The sequence below is a fragment of the Rhincodon typus genome, chromosome 10, assembly GCF_021869965.1.
Source record: "Rhincodon typus isolate 14 chromosome 10, sRhiTyp1.1, whole genome shotgun sequence".
Classification (NCBI taxonomy): domain Eukaryota; kingdom Metazoa; phylum Chordata; class Chondrichthyes; order Orectolobiformes; family Rhincodontidae; genus Rhincodon; species Rhincodon typus.
The window spans coordinates 25,201,632-25,219,642 of record NC_063341.1 but is presented as its reverse complement, the minus strand read 5'-3'; the positions used below and the strand labels follow the sequence as shown (position 1 = coordinate 25,219,642).

Below are 18,011 nucleotides of genomic sequence, written 5' to 3'. Positions count from 1 at the left end.
ATGATGCTGCTTGGCCTGCTGTGTTCATCCAGCTCTGCACCTTGTTACCTCAGAGCACAGCTAACTAGCAGTTCTCGGGCTCAAATCGTGCACCTAGTCCCCGATGGTTATCTTTGCTGGAACTAGATGGGGAAATATATTCAGAGAGGTTTGGCAGTGCCAGGCTAACAGGCACAGGGGGAATGGGGTCTAGGATACAATGACATGGAAGAAGCAAAAGACTTTAGGAGTGACCTCTGATAGGCCAAGGAAAATGTAAAGGATGTATTCTCCCTCTTTTTCCCATTAATAGTTAGAAAAGTAAGATTTGAAAGCCTTCAGACTTCATGTCACCCTCTGTTGACTGTGGGAAAAGTGTGATAGGAATGGAACAAGGCCTCCATCTGTTGATTAATTGGCTACTTGTCAATTGTCCCACTGTCCAATGCTACAAATGAAATCGTGGAGGAGTAGGGACAGGTGGCTAGGCTCCAAGAACAATGTTTGTGGAACTGCATTAATTTTATACTTCCTGCCTATCTGCCCCCAGAGTAGTGTAAGATTCCAGCAATTGTGCGGCTGCCCCTTGTCCAGCAATGGAAATTGCTCAACTCTACAATGTCTCCCAATTCCCAAATGCCTCCAAAATTTAACAATGTCAATCATGTTTAGATTTCTTCAGTGCCTTACCCTTTCTCATTTTGGTCATCTCCTGCAGCCCCATAATTCTCTCCTAGATTCAGCAGATGTCTGACTCTGGCATTTTGTACACTGTCTCCTTTCTTTGCACCACTAACGGCCTCTGTACCTACAACTGTGTAGGGCTAATAAGGTATATTCATGTATTTCCTCCATAAACCTTTCTACATCTCTCTCCTCTTTACTGACCCTTTTTGAAACTTATCCCGCTCATTAATTTTTTGTCATTCATCCTGATTTCTTGTTCCTTATGTCTGTATTAATTTGTGCCTGATTAAGAGCCTTTAGCATATTTTTCCATATTTAAGTAATTAATGAATGAAACCTGGTCACGATGTTACAGAATAATTTGTACTTACCTGGAAGAATCTGGACATTTTTGTTGGAGTCAAAAGGTTCTCCATCTTTGAGCCAAGTGATGGCTGCTGGAGGGTACGACAGTGCCTCACACACAAGGGAGGCAGGGCTATTCAGAACAACAATAATGTCCTCTGGAGTGCTCTTTGCATCAACACCTGGAATTTTTGGAGAAACTGGATAGCGAAATACAAATGCAAATATGTAATAAAGCTGATTTAAACGTTTAGTTATCTTAGCTATAAATTTAGAATCAATATGAATAGTGTCTTACAACAAATAGTAATACTGCAGGGACCAAGACCTGCACAATACCTCAGTAATGGCAAGTAACATTTGTGCTACACAAATGCCAGGCAATTAACATCTCCAACAAGAAACAATCTAATTCCCCCTGACATTCAATGGCATTATCATTGCTGAATACCCCACTATCAACATCCCAGGGATTGCCACTGATCATAAGCTGTACTGATTTAGTAATATTAAAATACTGTAGCTACTAGGGCATGTCAAAGAATGGGAATCCTGCAGTGAGTAACTCAATTCCTGACTCCACAATGCCTGCTCACCATCTACAATGCACAAATCAGGTGTGTGATGGAAAACTTCCCACTTGCCTGGATAAGTGCAACCCCAACGACACTCAAGTAGCTTGATATTATCTAGGACAAAGTAGCCTACTTGATTGTTTGTAGGTGTGGTACCAATCATTCCCTCTACCACCAACAACAGCAGCAGTGTACACTATCTATAACACGCACTGCAGAAATTCACTGAGGCTCCTTAGACAGAACCTCCCAAACAAATGATCACTACCATTTAGTAGGACAAGGGCAGTCAATACATGGGAATCGCCACTTGCAACTTCCCCTCCAAGACATACACCATTCTAACTTTGAAATATATTGCCTTTCCTTCAGTGTCGCTGGCTCAAAATCCTTGAATTGCCTCCATTATGGTGAGAATGAGTGTTGTGGTCTTACCGATGCCAAATGGACAGTGGTGGTTCAAGAAGGCAATTCATCATGACCTTCGAGGGTGGGTAATAATAGCCGGCTGAGCTAGTGACTCCCAAAATGCACAATTGAATCAATAAGGTCTCAGAACAGTGGTTTCTGAACTGCTACTCTTTAGATCTGTGGATCTTTTATGTAAGATCAACTAATTTGAGTATTATTCCCAGCATTTTGCTCATGAGATATTGGAAGAACCCTGAGGTCACAAGGTTGGGTTTTCCACTGGCAGCAGCTAGTAAACAGCTGCAAGGACATGCAAGTCAGCAAGGCTTTTAAGAATGATCATTTGAGTCTCAAATTTACTCCTGCAAATTTAAGCTGGATAGTTGTAATGAAAATTTAGTACAAACTAGAGAAATCATTGCTCCCATAGCACGCACTTTCAATGGGCACTGAATAACTGGCATGCTTTTCTAGTACAAACCTAATGACTAATACATTCAAATGAAAATTTGATGGGCTTCACCTTCAGTTAACATACAGGCTTCTTTTCCTTAGCACAACAGATATTCTATGGCCTGTGTTAGAATTGATTGAATAGATTCCCAGAGATTTCATCTTATGACATTTGTCCTGCAGTTGAAAACCTTTGCTCATGACTTTGTGCCAGTAGCTACTGTGCAAGAAGTTCTGAGAACCGGGAGACCACCTAAGATCAGGTGAAAAAGGCAATGTCTAACTTTTCTATTGCTGAAGGTGGTAGGAAGTACATAGTTGAAGAGGGGCCACTATCAGTGCAAAATAAAAAAGGAGGTTTCAGGCTTCTAATAGTAGTATCTAGGAAATCCTCTTCCTATTTCAAGACAGTTGACAACCCTACTCTGCACACAATACTAAGGGGTCTCAGCCCTAAGGGTTTCCAGGGTTATAGGTCATTTTATTGGTCATTTAGGTCAATATTCAGTTCAAAGTAAAGTTTCCAAATCCTTTAGTCCTAGTATTCACTTGATCCAAAAAAACCCCAAATGTTTCATACTAGAATGATGCACTTGCCCGATGCCTGTAACTTGCTTTTTCTTGAGAAGGGAGAGTTCATGTCATAATGGTTTAATATCACTTGACTAGCCACATTTTCTGGCATATATGCAAAACTGACGAAAACAAGACTATTCACTTACGAAAACCTTATGCTCTTGAAGGTTACCATTTACAGTTTTCTAGTACTCTGAACCTCGAATTGTACTATTCAGTAGGTTTAAAATGTTAGCCTAGAAGACGTACCAAGAACATTTAGGTTGAAGTTTTTGTTCTTATCTCCAGCTGTGTTTGAGGCAAGGCAGGTGTATCGACCTGCATCAGACACGCGGGCACTCTCAATCTGGAGAAAGCGCCCACTGGATAGAATCTGATGCTGCTGGTCTTCAGTCAGAGGTTGACCATCTTTCATCCATTTTATTTGTGGGACAGGGTTACCTTTTCACAGAAGAGAAAACAAATTCAATGACATCCTTTGCTAAGCATAGAACTTAATTAAACCTTTGATTCTTTGCCCTAACTGGAGCATTTACTCTTACGAGAAAATTATTACAACATTGATCAGAAATGCATTAAGGTAGTCTTCTGTGAAACTGGATGGATTAGAAATTGTTAGGCTGAATATTACAAGCAATCGGCTAAGTGTCATTTTCATTGAGTTTCATGGAGAGCGTTTCTCCACAATGCCTAGCAAGTTTCCTCATGCAATCATCCCAAACCTATCTCATCAATCATACCTCTTTGGCACTCTGCTTGGCTGATGCTAATTCGATTCTCCGACTCACTATAGGTAGAAAAACTCGCCACTACTGGGATATCCTGGGAATTCTTAAAGCGATTGTGCACCTGGTCAAGCACCATTTATCTGGAGCTGCCCTACACGTATGGTGATGTTTGTTCCAGGCGTGGTATGAAAGGCGAAATTGGTGTCCATTTTAATGATAGGGACCCTGATGGTCTAGCGGATGGGGTAGTGGAGAGAAGAGCCTTCCATGTCCTGTAGGGCTGGCAGAGGAGACTACGACACAAAAGCCTGCCAGCCTGGTCAGAGTTTGACATCTCAATCAGCATGATCTCAACTGTCCAGACAAATGTCCAGCAGTGTAGGATGGCAAATGACCTTCTCTGCTCCACCAGTATTACGTGTTGCAATCTTTTCTCTGCTACCTTACACTCTCTCTCTCTCTGTGCCCTCATGCTGAACCTCTCGCACTATTGCAGGCAACACACTTCTTCACTTGCTGTCACCCACTATCCCCCACATGCTTTGAACTTCCACAAATCTCCACTCAACCCATCTGTCTAAATCTTCATCTCCCTACTTTACACCTCGAGTCCCAGGCATATTGAGGAAACATGCCAAATACAGTAGTCCTTCGTCTTCCACACTGGAGGCCAGGATATTGTTATCGATGACTGCCCCTCCCACATTACTCCTTTCACTTCAATGATCTATTGCATCTCCTCTTCACAACAGTAAATATCTATGAATTCCAGTATGCTGCCTCCAATCACCACAATGGGGTTCCCAGCTTCCACTCCACAACAGTGGTCTATGCGAACTTTCCCTTGACTTTCAGTGAATGGTCTTCCAGAACTGCTTGTGGTCCTCTCCTTCAATGGCTTAGCTGGATAGACTGAACATTCAGTGACCAGACCTCTAGTTGGTATCTGTGCAACACGCTGTCTTCCCTCTGATATTCTACCCACGTGTTCATTTCACTCTGCCTCATCTAAGAGAGCCTAGAGTAACTACAGCACTTTACCAGCATCCTGTCTAGGAATGAATAATTCAGCACAGTCTATGCACCATACCAGTGGGTAATACCATATTATCTGGTCATCTATATGTTGAGCTAACAAGAAAAGCTAAATAGGATTTTGATTCGAGCATCTTTGAATTTAGATCTTCACTCTGAGAATCAGAAGTATTAAAATTTAACATTGAGTTCTCTAGAGCACATACATTCATCACTTTATCAATTTACAAATGGAAATTGATAAAGTAAAATCTAAAGTTTAGGTCAACAGTATCACAATGTTAGATCTAGGTAACACAGATGTGGTGCTTGGTATGCAACGTTGTCTTCTGTGCTCATCTTTATTGTCATGATATGCTGTCAATCAATAACCTTTTCTGCAACATATGACAGCACTCAACTGCTACTAACATTTTAAGAAGGAAGTGTAAGCTATTTCACAATTACATGGTATTTATTACTGTGCTTTTACCTGAAACATCACAGGTAAAGGTAATACTATGATTCTCCTTGATTTTCATATCTTCCATCTTATCTCCATTAACGATGCTTGGTGGTACTATTTAATAAAAACATGTATATTTAAATATGATCATGTACCCAATCCAAAACACTTTACCTTTATTACAGATGAAGCCTAAAAATAGATATTTAAATCAAATGAGGAAAATGACTGAATAAATTCCAACTTCCAACAACATTTCACTCAAAAATACAACTTTGCAGACAAATGTTGCACCTACATCAGGATGTTCTTGACAATGTTTAAAGCTAATTAGGTCTTATTTTCAGTTGTGCACCCTATTAATACAGTATTTCAAAGCACATTACAACCATGATTTTGTTCAAAAGATTTGCATTTGTATAGTACTTTTCGTGACCACAGGACATCCCAAAGTCAATGAAGTACTTGTAAATTGTAGTCACTGTATTAATGTAGCAAATAAATGCAGCAAATTTGTCAGGTTCCAAATGAAATAATAAAACCCTATTTTTTTGTGATGCTCATTAACAGATAAATATCACCTGGGTCACTAGAGATTTGTATGCTCATCTAAGAGGGCAGATGGGACTTCAGTTTAACATCTAATTCACAGAATTGCTCCTCCAACAGTGCAGCACTCCCTCATTAGTGCAGTGGAGTGTCAGGATTGATTTTTGTGCGCAGATCCTAGGGTAGGATTTGCATAATCTTTTCGCTGAGAGGTGAGTGTCCTATTAATTCAGCACAGTTTATACAGTGATAATGATCCCTTAGAGAAAGCTGACTCGGAGAAGTTGCTGCTAATCTGCCAGTGTCAGAATAGCACTCATTCTAAATGTTCAACCTCTGCTCCAGTAATCAATTATGGGAATTTAAAAAAAGCCGGAGTATATGTGGTGGTTCATCATCTTTTTGAGCAATTAGGTCACCTTCTTTTACATCATAATGCATTTATTTATTTTTTTCTGTCATAAGACAAAGTTCTAATAACAGTTCTGGGGTGGGATTGGCAATAGATTGGTGGTGAGGAGTGTTATTGGCAGTAGGTTGTTTGGGAATGGTAGGGTGAGATGGAGAACAGTGTTGGATTGGGATGAGGAGAGAGAATGGTGAGATGTTGTGGGGAGTAGAGTATGGTCATGTGGAGGGGTGGATTGATGGAAGTGTGGGAGGGAAGAATGGTGAGCTGGGTAGAAAGCAGAATGGTATCACAGTTAATGATTATCCTGGGCTTTGCATTGAAAATCACAGTGAGATTAACAACAATTGCCATTATTAAATAAAATTGGACAAACAATTTCTAGAGAATAAGTTTGTGTAATTGAACGTGGAAATCCAGAATCAGAAGCATAAATTATTTTGTTCCTCCACAGACATTTTTTAAAAATTCATTCATGAAATGTGGATGTCGCAGGCTAGATGAACATTTTTTTGCTCATCCTGGATTGCCCAGAGGGCAGTTAAAAGTCAGCCACATTGCTGTGGGTCTGGACTCACATCTAGGCCAGACCAGATAAGGACAGCAGATTTCCTTCCCCAAAGGTTTTTATGACAATCGGCAGCAGTTACATGGTTGCCGTTAGGTTAGTTTCATTTTTATTCCAGATTTTGCAAAATGCACTCTAATACAACCTCACTGATAGGCTACACATGTATTTCAATGCAGAATTTAAAAATGTAGTACCTACCCACTAAATGTAGCAGAAAAATTAGAGCTAGGGCATTCAGGAGTACTTTAGCTTTTAGTGGTGTGGTCAGTCAAAATTACTGTCAAACAACCTACTGACCTTGAATGTTTACTTTTACAAGGAAGTCTTATTCTTTCAGAATTTAATCAGTGTTGGATATTGATTTAAAAAAAAACTTTAGTTTTACTTTTGCTATCTCTTTCATTCTTCACTCTAAATCCGTATTGTCTCTGCCAATCTTAGTTTTTGTTGCACACGATTTAAATCCAAATTATAATTCCTGGTTAAAACTCTATGTCTCAGTGATGAATGCCAAATTTGATTGTTTGAATGACCTCCTTGTTTTCTTGTCCTGATCATCCATCATAGATTCCCTGTAGCGGTCACTAAACTGGATCAAAATTCCCAATAGTCCCAAATCACTGCTCAAAGTACAAGAACTCTGTACGTAACGTTATTTTCTTGATTTTGATTTGATTTATTGTAGTCACATGTACTTAAGTACAGTGATTCTTTATTCTCTTATGGGATGTGGGCAAAGTCAACATTTGTTGCCAATGTCTAATTATGCTTTGAATGGAGTGAGTTGTTAGGACAGTTCAGAAAGAGGTTAAGAGTGTCATGTAGGCCACACTGGGTAATCCTCAAGATGTAATAAGCAGTGAGTACCATTCCTTTGCTGCTGTTGCAAAATCCAGCTGAAAGTGTCTCTTTGATATCTAGAAAATGATCCTGGAGTTGCTCTCCATTTGATTATATTACCTTTATCTTAATTGTTCAGCTTACTTACAACTAGCAATAAGTGAGAATTAATATTGAGTTTTTTAAAAAGTATTCGAAAGGAAGAAATTGATGTTTCTAAATTAAGATTAAAAAAAGACTATAAGAAAACAATAACTGCTTAGTTTTTATAGACAAAGATGATTATGGCAATCTGACTGTGACTTTGTTCCATCACTGTGCCATAAAAATGGAAAGGAACATTTTGGAAGTACTTCTGCTCTTACTGCATAACACTATATATCATACCATACCTAAGACATCAAGGTTAAAGCTCTTGCTGTCTTCTCCTGCAGCATTTGTAACCACACAGGAGTATTGCCCCGAGTCTTCCACTGCAGGATGCATCAAGCGCAGTATCCAACCTCCTGTGGGAAAATTAAAGTTCAAATGTTACATGAGGTTGGTAATTAAAAAAGGATATAAAAATAATTGCAATACAGCACAATGTTTGTACAGCTTCTTGAAAAATTCAATTGGGGTCAAAGTAACAAACAATTACATTGTTATTTAGGAATGTAATTATTTTAGTTAATCCCAAAATGCAGTTAAATTCTATGCCATATAGCCACAAAGGAATACAACATTAAAATAATTCACTTTGCACAAACAATGAACCATTTATACTATATATAATGCAGACATAAAGTCACCACCGTTAAACTTGGCCATATCAGTTCTTATTTATATAGTGGTCTGTATCAACAAGTGGTGTTCACCATGTCAGTTAATTAGCTGTAATATTTTATGTGCTTGATATTTCCTCTTGGATATTTCACAAAAACCTGATGAGCTCATTTTGCACTGAATTGCTGCTCGAAGTTATCCAGAAGAGGTTAAGTTTAGAGGCAAGATTAATAGTAAATTGTAATGACAGACTGACTACTTGGGAGATATTCTGACCCAGCGGAACATCTCACCAGGGGCTGATCCAGCGGAACACCTCACCAGAGGTGGGCTCTGTGCAAATAATACTTAAAAATACACACCAGTTAAATGGTTTGCTTATGCTGGAGTAATAGAAAACCTAGTATTATATGCAAAAAAAATGATGCTGCACTGTTATCATTAGATGTGCATCTATAAAAAATTCTATTATGCTCATGACTTGATGTCAACTCTCAACAACCCTCAAAGAGCAAGACACATAGAAAAAGAAGTAGGCCATTCTGCCCTTTGAACCTGCTCTGCCATTCAACACAACCAAGGCAGATCATCCAAACTCAGTACCCTTTTCCTGCTTTCTCCTCATACCCTCTTATCCCTTTAGACCTGAGAATTATATCTAACTCCTGAAAACATTCAATGATTTGGGCTCAACCACTTTCTGTAATAAAGAATTTTACAGGCTCACATTCTCTGAGTGAAGAAGTTCCTCCTCATCCGAGTCCTAAATGGCCTACTCTGTAATCTTTCACTGCAACCCCTGTTTCTGGACTTTCCAGTCTTCATAAATATCCTTCCTGCATTTACGCTGTCTATTCATGTTAGAATTTTATTTGTTTCTATGGGATCCTCCCTCATACTTCTAACCTCCAGCCAACATAGCCCTAACCAAACCTGTCTCTCCTCATACATCAGTCCCGCTATCCCAAGAATCAGTCTAGTAAACATTTGCCATACTCACGTCTATAGCAAGAACATCCTTCCTCAGAGAAAGAAACCAAAACTGCACACAATACTCCAGGTGTGGTCTCACAAGGCTCTGTACGATTGCAGCAAGACATTCCTGCTCCTGTACTTGAATTATCTCACAATGAAGGCCAACATACCATTTGTCTTCTTCACTACGTACCACAATGTGCATGTTTACTTTCAGTGACTAGTGTACAAGAATGCCCAGGTCTTGCTGCACCTCCCCCTTTTCCCAATCTTTCACTATTCAGATAATCTACCCTCCTGCTTTGCTCCTATAGCAGATAACCTCACATTTATCCATATATACTTCATTGATCATGCATTTGTCCACTCTCTCAATTTGTCCAAATCACACCTAAGCATCTCTGCATCCTCCTCATAGCTCAACCTCCCACTCAGCTTTGTATCTTGGGCAAACTTCGAGACATTATATTTAGTTCCCTCAACTAAATTATGAACATATATTGTGAGTAGCTAGGATCCAAGCAGTGACCCCTGCAGTACCCCTCTAGTATTTGCCTGCCATTCAGAAAAATATTCATTTATTTGCACTGTCAACTAATGAGAAAGAGCATAAATTGTTGCGGGTGACTTCATTATCAAATTGTAGGAAGAGAAATATGTGGGGAGAATGAAAGATTACAGTGAGAGAGGCAAAGATAAAAACCAAGAAATAAAAATTCAAAAGTTTCAGTAACAATTCATATCCAGAAACGATGAGACTACACTTTCAATTGCTCACTTCCTGGACCATAGAGGTTTATTTGTAATTAGTAACAATTATTAATTTTTTTAATAAGGTATTTATACAGTTAATCACTGGACTGAATATATCACTAGTTGATGAGATGCGTCAAGGATGTTAGCACAGTGTGTGGTGTGTGGTGGTTAGTCTGCTTGTCACATTTTGCTTTCAGCTCTCACTTATTGCTATTGTGAAAAGAAACTGTGCGCATAATCAGTCCCACCAGTATACAGACTTGTCAACAGCAAGTCCTATGTACAGCCTCCCTGTGGCAATATACATTTAACTGGGTAACTCACAAGTTAAAATACAGAAGACTGAGAAGATGCCTGGCTCCCAGCTGTGTAGCATACAGGCACACTGGTGCACTGTTATTCCCTTATGCTTACAAACCAGATCCCCAATTTGTGGGTAAATATGGGTATCACAGGAGAGAAGAAGCTGAAGGCAGAGAATTTCCCCAGAGTGCAGAATCCAGTGACAATAATCTGTCATTGGTCATTCTGCTTTCTAGAAATTCCTGCAACAGAGCTGATACCAAAATTGCAGGTTTCATCCTTTCCTTTGGACCACAATAGCAAGGGTCATCCACATGTTTGGGCAACTTGGGGTCTCCACAGTTACTTGCCCGGGCCTGTGTCCTGGAAAGGACACTCAAACTTGGTGGTTTACAGTGGTACAACAGAGGAAGAAACAGTTACCACTGATGAGCGCTCACTCAGTTGGCATAAGGCACGAACACAAGCACCAAGGGTTACATCTGTTGGCAGGAGACCCACGCACCTGAAGTTGGGCATTCCCAATTTATTAAGTCCTGTTCTGCCACTGCCTGCTTGCTTCAACATCAATAGTGTCTCAAAATTAAACATATTGGTGAACAATTGATGTTTAATTGCTTTTTCTTTGGATCAGCATTCTACAAATTTAGCCAGGGATATAAAAATAGTTGGCCCCATGAAAAGTTAATAATGGAAAGTAAGGAAATGGCAAATGAGTATTTTGTATGCTCTATAATGAAGATGATGCAAGTAACTTTGCAAAAGCAATGATAAGTTTGGAAATGGAAGGGAGGGGAGGGGAGGGAGGAATCACCACAGAAGTAGCACTGAGTAAGTTGTTGGAGCTATAGACTGACAAGTACTTGGGTCCTGATGGACTTCATCCTGGTGCTTTAAATGCCTAGTTAAATAATTAATGCATTGGTTTTAATTTTCCCCAAGCTCCCTTCATTTGGGATAGTTGCATTAGATTGGACAATGTAACTCCTTTATTTAAAAAAAGGAGACAGAAAGCAGGAAACTACAAGCCAGTTACTTTAGCATTTATTATGGGGAAAATGTTAGAAGGAATAATTAAAGAAATTATGGCAGGGCACTTGGATATGTTCAAGGTAATCAGGCTGAGTCAATATGGTTTGTTAATAGGGAGATCATGTTTGACCAATTTATTGAAGTTCTCTGGGGAAGTAACATGCTGTGGATAAAGGGGAATCAGTAGAAGTACTTAGTAAGGTGCCCATACCAAAGGTTATTGTGGAAAATAAAAGCTTGTGATGTAGAGAGTAGCATATCAGCATGGATAGAAGACTGGCTGGCTAACAGTGAGCAAAGAGTAAGCTTAAATGGGACTTTTCCAGGTTGGCAAGTCTTAATGAGTTGTGTGCCACAGCGATTATGCTGCAACCTCAACTGTTTACAATTTACGTAAATGACAGATGAAGGTACGGTTGCCAAATTTGCTAATGGTACAAAGATAAATAGAAAAGTAAATTGTGATGGTATTCAACAGTTTCAGGGTGGAGAGCAGCCAGGGTGTATGTCTTTTCTGTACTGAACATTGCTTGTTGTGCCTGTTGAAGCCAAGTAATGAGTGGCAGTCCCTTGCACAACTAGCACAAGGAAATAGCGCTGACTATTGATTTTATCCCACCCATTTAACACTAGAATGCAAGGACCGCATTTATATACTCTGTTCCCTGAAGATAATCCAATCACTAATGAATCTGCCTCCACCACAGGTACAGGCAGAGGATTCTAGATCCTAATCTCACACTGTACAGAGAAAAAAGTACTTCACGTCATCATTGCTTAATTTTCCAATTACCAAATTACCTCCTCTGGTTCCTGGCTCTTTACCAGATCTCTCCTTGACGTTCATTTCTATGAGGTGCACAGTTCAGCATCTCCATTCTATCCACTTCACCAAAGAGTTTCATCTCTAGAACCATTCTTTTGCATCTTTTCTGCACTCTCTTGAAAGCTTTCATATCTTTTCTTAAGTGTAGTGACCAGAATTGGACATAGGATTCCAGTTGAAACCAAACAATGCTTTGTAAAAGGTTCACAATAATATTGATTTAGTCCTCTGTGTCACTACGTATAATGCTTAGCATTCTGCAGGCTTTGTAGGATTGAGTTGATTTTTCAAAAATTAGTTTTATTTTGTTATATGTAACATTTAAGTAGGTGAGGAATTAATATTATATTTTGTTCAATTGTTGTAAGAACAAGAAACTGGTGTCAAAAGCATGTAGCTCTTTGACTGTGGCTGCATGCTATATTGAAGGTGAGATTGACTACATGGCCATATGACCCTGGCTAACAAACTTGGTGTTGGAGAAAACTCAATGATATGATCTCCTATAAATGTGAAAATGTTTTGAAATAAACCAGTTTCTTTATTTGACAACACAGTTGTGTGTCCTGGAATGGTTTTGTACTTTTATTGGTTCAAAAAAGAAAGTGTTAAAGCATACAACAGCTTAATGAGTATATATTGCTTTGGAATGAAGACCTGTAAATAGTTTTACACAATGACTTCCTAAGGCAATCTGGGCTGTACAAAAGTGATAAGGTGCGATTCTAGTTAAGATGACACTTAGGTGTCAAAGAAGATTACTTTTTAGTTAAAAGCAGCAGCAGTTATTGTGAAGTTACACATGAAAAAATAGTTCTTTTAATTAAAGCTCTGGAATTCTTCAGATGCATCTATTCAATGTTTGGCATGATATTAATCATTAGGATGTCGCACTACATTTCCTCCAAATATTTTGGTGCTAAAAAAGCTCAGCAGGTCTGGCAGCATCCATGGAGGAAAAAAATCAGAATTAACGTTTCGGGTCCAGTGTCCCTTCCTCAGAACTGACCCCACTCAGGAAGGGTCACTGGACCAGAAACGTCAACTCTGATTTTTTTCTTCACAGATGCTGCCAGATCTGCTGAGCTTTTCCAGCAACTTCTGTTTTTGTTCCTGATTTACAGCATCCGCAGTTCTTTTGGTTTTTACTTAGTATTTTGATGCTGCCCCTTTATCTTAGGTTACAAAGTTTACGATTCTATTAGTAGAGATAAGCTGTAAGGAAAAATACACTTCTATAAATGACTGACATCTTAGGGAACTTATCAGGAGTTAGTTGGAAGTGATAGTGGTAAGATGGCCATCACTTTTAAGAAACAAATCATTGATTAGGCACACACTGCTTCACCTAACTAAGATTGATCTTGTGGTTCTCATGCATTGGTAAGCCAGAATTCAGGATGCTTTATAGGAAAGAAGCTAGCAAGCAGTAACTTCTAGTGGTTAGATATGCAAAAACATCAAATTCATTCAATAGAACAAGAGGCATGCACCCAGCCAGCTGGTGCTCTGAACTAATGGAACCACTGCCTTATTAAGTATCACTCTTCTGTGGTTATTGTAACAAACTTAGTAATTTTGTGAAAATTCTAAAACATACATGTACCCGAAGTGATCTTGTAACTCATCAAGACCAAAGGTTCTTTTAGATTGGCGTCCTCAGACTATGTGTATAATTGTAATCGACTTAGGTCTTACAGTTGAACATTGCAGATCTGACAGGCTTGCTAACTGTATGGTCAACCAGCTCAGTGACTTCTGTACATGTACCCCTAGGTCCCTCTGCTTCTGCAACACCTTTAGAATTGTACCCTTTATTTTATACTACTTCTCCATTCTTCCTACCACACTTCTCTGTGTTAACTTTAATCTATCATGTGTCTGCCCATTCCACCAGCCTGTTGACATCCTCTTGAAGTCCATCACTATTCTCTGCAATTTTTTTGATACTTACAAGTTTTGTATCATCTGCAAACTTTAAAATTACACCCTACACACCCAAGTTCAAGTCATTAATACCATCAAGGAGAGCAGTCGTCCAGAAACAGACCACTGGGGAATTCCACCATATACCTTCCCTGAGTCTCTCACCAACCTACTTTGGAAAATTCCATTCAGTTAGGTAAACACGATGTTCCCTTAGCAAATCTAAACTTGTTTTGCCTAAATTAATTCACAGTTGACAAAATAACTCTTAATTTTGTCTCAAATCATCGTTCCTGAAAGCTTTCCTACCACCAAGTTTAAACCGATGGACATATAGTTGCTGGGCATACCTTCACATCCACGTTTTGAACAATTGGAATTGCCCACTCTTGTGGACCATTCCTGTAACTAAGGAGAAATGGAAGATCATGGTCATTGCTTCCACAATTCCCACTCTTACTTCCTCCAATACCTTCAGCCTATCTAAAATACCTCTATCAATTTTTAGTTCATCCGATGTTTCGACTAGCTTCTCTTTCACTGAAAACAAGTAGTGCTGGAAATCACAGTGGGACAGGCAGCATCCATGGAGAGAGAGAGCAAGCTAAGTCTAGATGACTCTTGATCATCTGTGATGAAGAGTCATCTAGATTCAAAATGTTAGCTTGCTGTCTGTCTCTCATGCCTGACCTGCCGTGATTTCCAGCATTTCTTGTTTTTAGTACAGATTCCAACATCTGCAGTAATCTGCTTTAACCTCTCTTTCACTCTGACCTTGGTAGCATCATCTTCTCTGGTAAACACAAATGCTCAGGCATGTATCTTGCTTCCATGCAAAATGTCCCTTTTGGGCCCTAAATTAGCCAGACTCCTCTCCTTTTACCATCTTTTTCCTTTTAAATATGTCCTTACAGGACTTTAGGATTTTCTTTTATGTCAGCAGTCAATTCCTTCTTCCACTTTTTATTTCTTTTAAATTTTTCACTTCATTTAAAATTTTGATTCTTATTTCTATTCTGAACCTGGCATCTGTCATATGCATCCATTTTGTTTGAACTTAAAATATGTCAATGTTAGAATACTTCCAATAAATCAACAATTAGGTAGGAACAATGTGTCTTTTCACGGAGGAGAAAATATTCCACAGAGGAAAAAACAAACTATAGTTGCAGTTATGTCAACAGTGCAATTGGGAAAAAAGTTAGAAAAGGGTTAAATTTAGAGTTCTCCAAAAACAGCATTATATGCTTTTGGCTATAGTCAAAATAGCTTCTGTTCCCTGGCAATTATCCTCTGTTAGATATATGTATATTAATAGATTCTTGAATTGTTTAGTCATTGTGCAAGGCACAGCTTATACAATTTTGTAGCATTCTTTTGTAAAAGTACAAACGTAAATGATGGTCACTTGTATCATGCTTACCGGAGAGAATTCTGAAAGCCTTGTTCAGGCTGATTGGCTGTCCGTTTTTCAACCAAGTGATCGATGGAAGAGGGATGCCAGAGGCTTCGCAGGTCAACACCACAGGATTGTTAACCACGACACTGATGTTCTCTGGTACTCCCTGGGCTCCATTAATACTTGGTGGCACTAAGAGAAAAGATTTGAAAATCAACTGATAGAAATAAATTGATAATCAATTACATTTTTACAATTAATTGACCATTAATCAAAATGAAACAAAAACTCTATCTCTATGAAAAAGTTTCAATGTGAATAATAATAATAATAATGTGAATAATAATAATAATGAATGCTTCAATGCTTTGCCAGATAACCTTAAAGGTTAAGTACATTGCATATTATTATGCCAATAATTGATTAATAACTCAAAGGTCAGCACTGAACTGAGGTCATTGATAACTCATTATTCCTACACTACTGAGTCCAAAAGATTTCTCATGTTTTATACTCTAATTTGTTTTCCTTTCTTCAGATTTCTTTGCATCACAAAGACATCTCACATAAAATGGTAGGACAATGTTGTCTTATTTTATGTTAATACTGCTACCTAACATAGTTAGGTCTATCTCCGTGCTGTAGGTGTCTACATATATACTCTGCTTGAGGCGATTGGTTCTTTAAGTAAGGTTCTTCCACCCCTGATATACTGTAATACTCTCTTATTTACATCTGTACGTTGCAAATTACTACATACAGCACTTTGGTCTGGTATCCAAGACTGATCTCTTCACATGCAATTCTTAGTCTGATATCTTACCTTAATCTTGATGGTTGATGTCAGAGTCATATGATCATCATTGACATACATTATTATACTTCAAAGGTTGCTTTAAAACTAATGACTATGTATTACATAAGTGCAGTCAGGAGGACTCTTTCCAAATTTTTTGCCTTGATTTTTGAAAAGGGTTTGATTTTATGTCTTTCTCTCTCTCTGTTTACAACATGATAAAGACTGGGATACACACACACACAAACAATAAATACATATCATATATCACACACATTATAAAGTCATTTTTCAAAATAGTGGCACCTGGGTGCCAGTTACTTTTGTGAAGTGTTTATAGTCCTTCTGGAACTGTGACCAAATTCAGTATGTGTCAGAGAACAAGTGATTTCAGATCTCTGAAGTGTTAACGGAAATTTGTTCACACTTGGATGATTTATGGCAAACAAGCATTGAAGGCGATTAACTTGTTTCAGTTTGGAATAATCGACGATTGATTTTTAGTTTAGAAAACTCAGAGATCGAAAGGTTTTAGAACAGTTCAGAAGGGACCTGGCTGAAAGTTAAGGATAATCCTACTCCTAGAAAGGAGATATTCTTACCTCTTACCCCACACCCCACCCTGCCCCTGAATAATTAAAGCAATAAGTTACTTCAGTAGAAAATTTTTTGTTTGTGTAATTTCTAGACGAGGAGTGTTTCGTTAGAAATCTATAGGTTATTAGAAGCTGAGAAAGTCTAAGCTCACAGTTTTGTGAATATTCATGTGAAACACCTTCACAATTCACAGGTTAAAAATGGGGAGAATCAGTCAAATCAAACCTAAATATTTGATGTTGAGGTGTCATTTCTCTGGGTTTGAAGCACTGTAAACTGATGGTGTTGGAACGTAAGTTGAAACATTTTCTAGCCAGACGTTTTAAGATTTTTCTCATTGTGTTCTATATCTAGATGGCTTGGTTTTGGTTTTGTTTTCATCTTTTGGGTAACAAGACTCTGTTTGTGTAATAAAGCCCTGTGTGACTGCCATGTTAATTAAAATTAAAACAAAAAGATCTATGAATCCAGGTTAAAATCTGGAATCTGCCTTGTCTCTTAACATCAGCTGGGATCACAACATCATGAAATGAGAACATTCTAGCCAGAGAAAGTTTAGAATGTGGTCAACTGCCACACATGTAGACCTATAAATAAATGTCCTTGATTGAAAGGTTTGTATTTGATTCTTCTCATCACATTCTACAAAGTTCCCTGAACTCCAACTAGAATATTTGTCCCTATTAATCTAATACTTGGATAATTCATAACCAAATGCATGTCTTCCATTAGTGCCACTTTAAGCTTTTCAATTGCCAATGCAGCAAGTCAGACACTTATATTCTGAATTAACTCTATACTGTCAAAAAAGTTAAGTTACTTCCACTTTTCTTGAAATTGGTCCTTCTTCCAGATAGAAAGACGCAAACTTGGCTCCTCATCATTCAGGTAGTATTGAATATTGTTTGGAAATATTGGCAAAATAGGGGATTACTTAGATCTTTCAGGTATCTAAATTCCAGACTCTCAAGGTCAAAATAAATGCTCCCATTGATCCTTGGATTGGTTCAGACTAAGAACTAACCGGCTAAAT

At 38.4% G+C, this 18,011-nt stretch overlaps 1 protein-coding gene across 1 annotated transcript in view; it reads right to left on the bottom strand.

Moving 5' to 3' along the window:
* hmcn1 (hemicentin 1) overlaps positions 1 to 18,011 on the bottom strand; it is a 578,667-nt gene that overhangs the window by 185,587 nt on the left and 375,069 nt on the right. The window contains exons 45-49 of the mRNA XM_048602072.1: positions 15,610 to 15,777; positions 7,996 to 8,109; positions 5,262 to 5,348; positions 3,276 to 3,467; positions 1,038 to 1,211 (exon numbers count right to left, since the gene is read on the bottom strand). Coding sequence (XP_048458029.1) covers positions 1,038 to 1,211; positions 3,276 to 3,467; positions 5,262 to 5,348; positions 7,996 to 8,109; positions 15,610 to 15,777 — 735 coding nt within the window. The remainder of the gene's footprint in view (positions 1 to 1,037; positions 1,212 to 3,275; positions 3,468 to 5,261; positions 5,349 to 7,995; positions 8,110 to 15,609; positions 15,778 to 18,011) is intronic.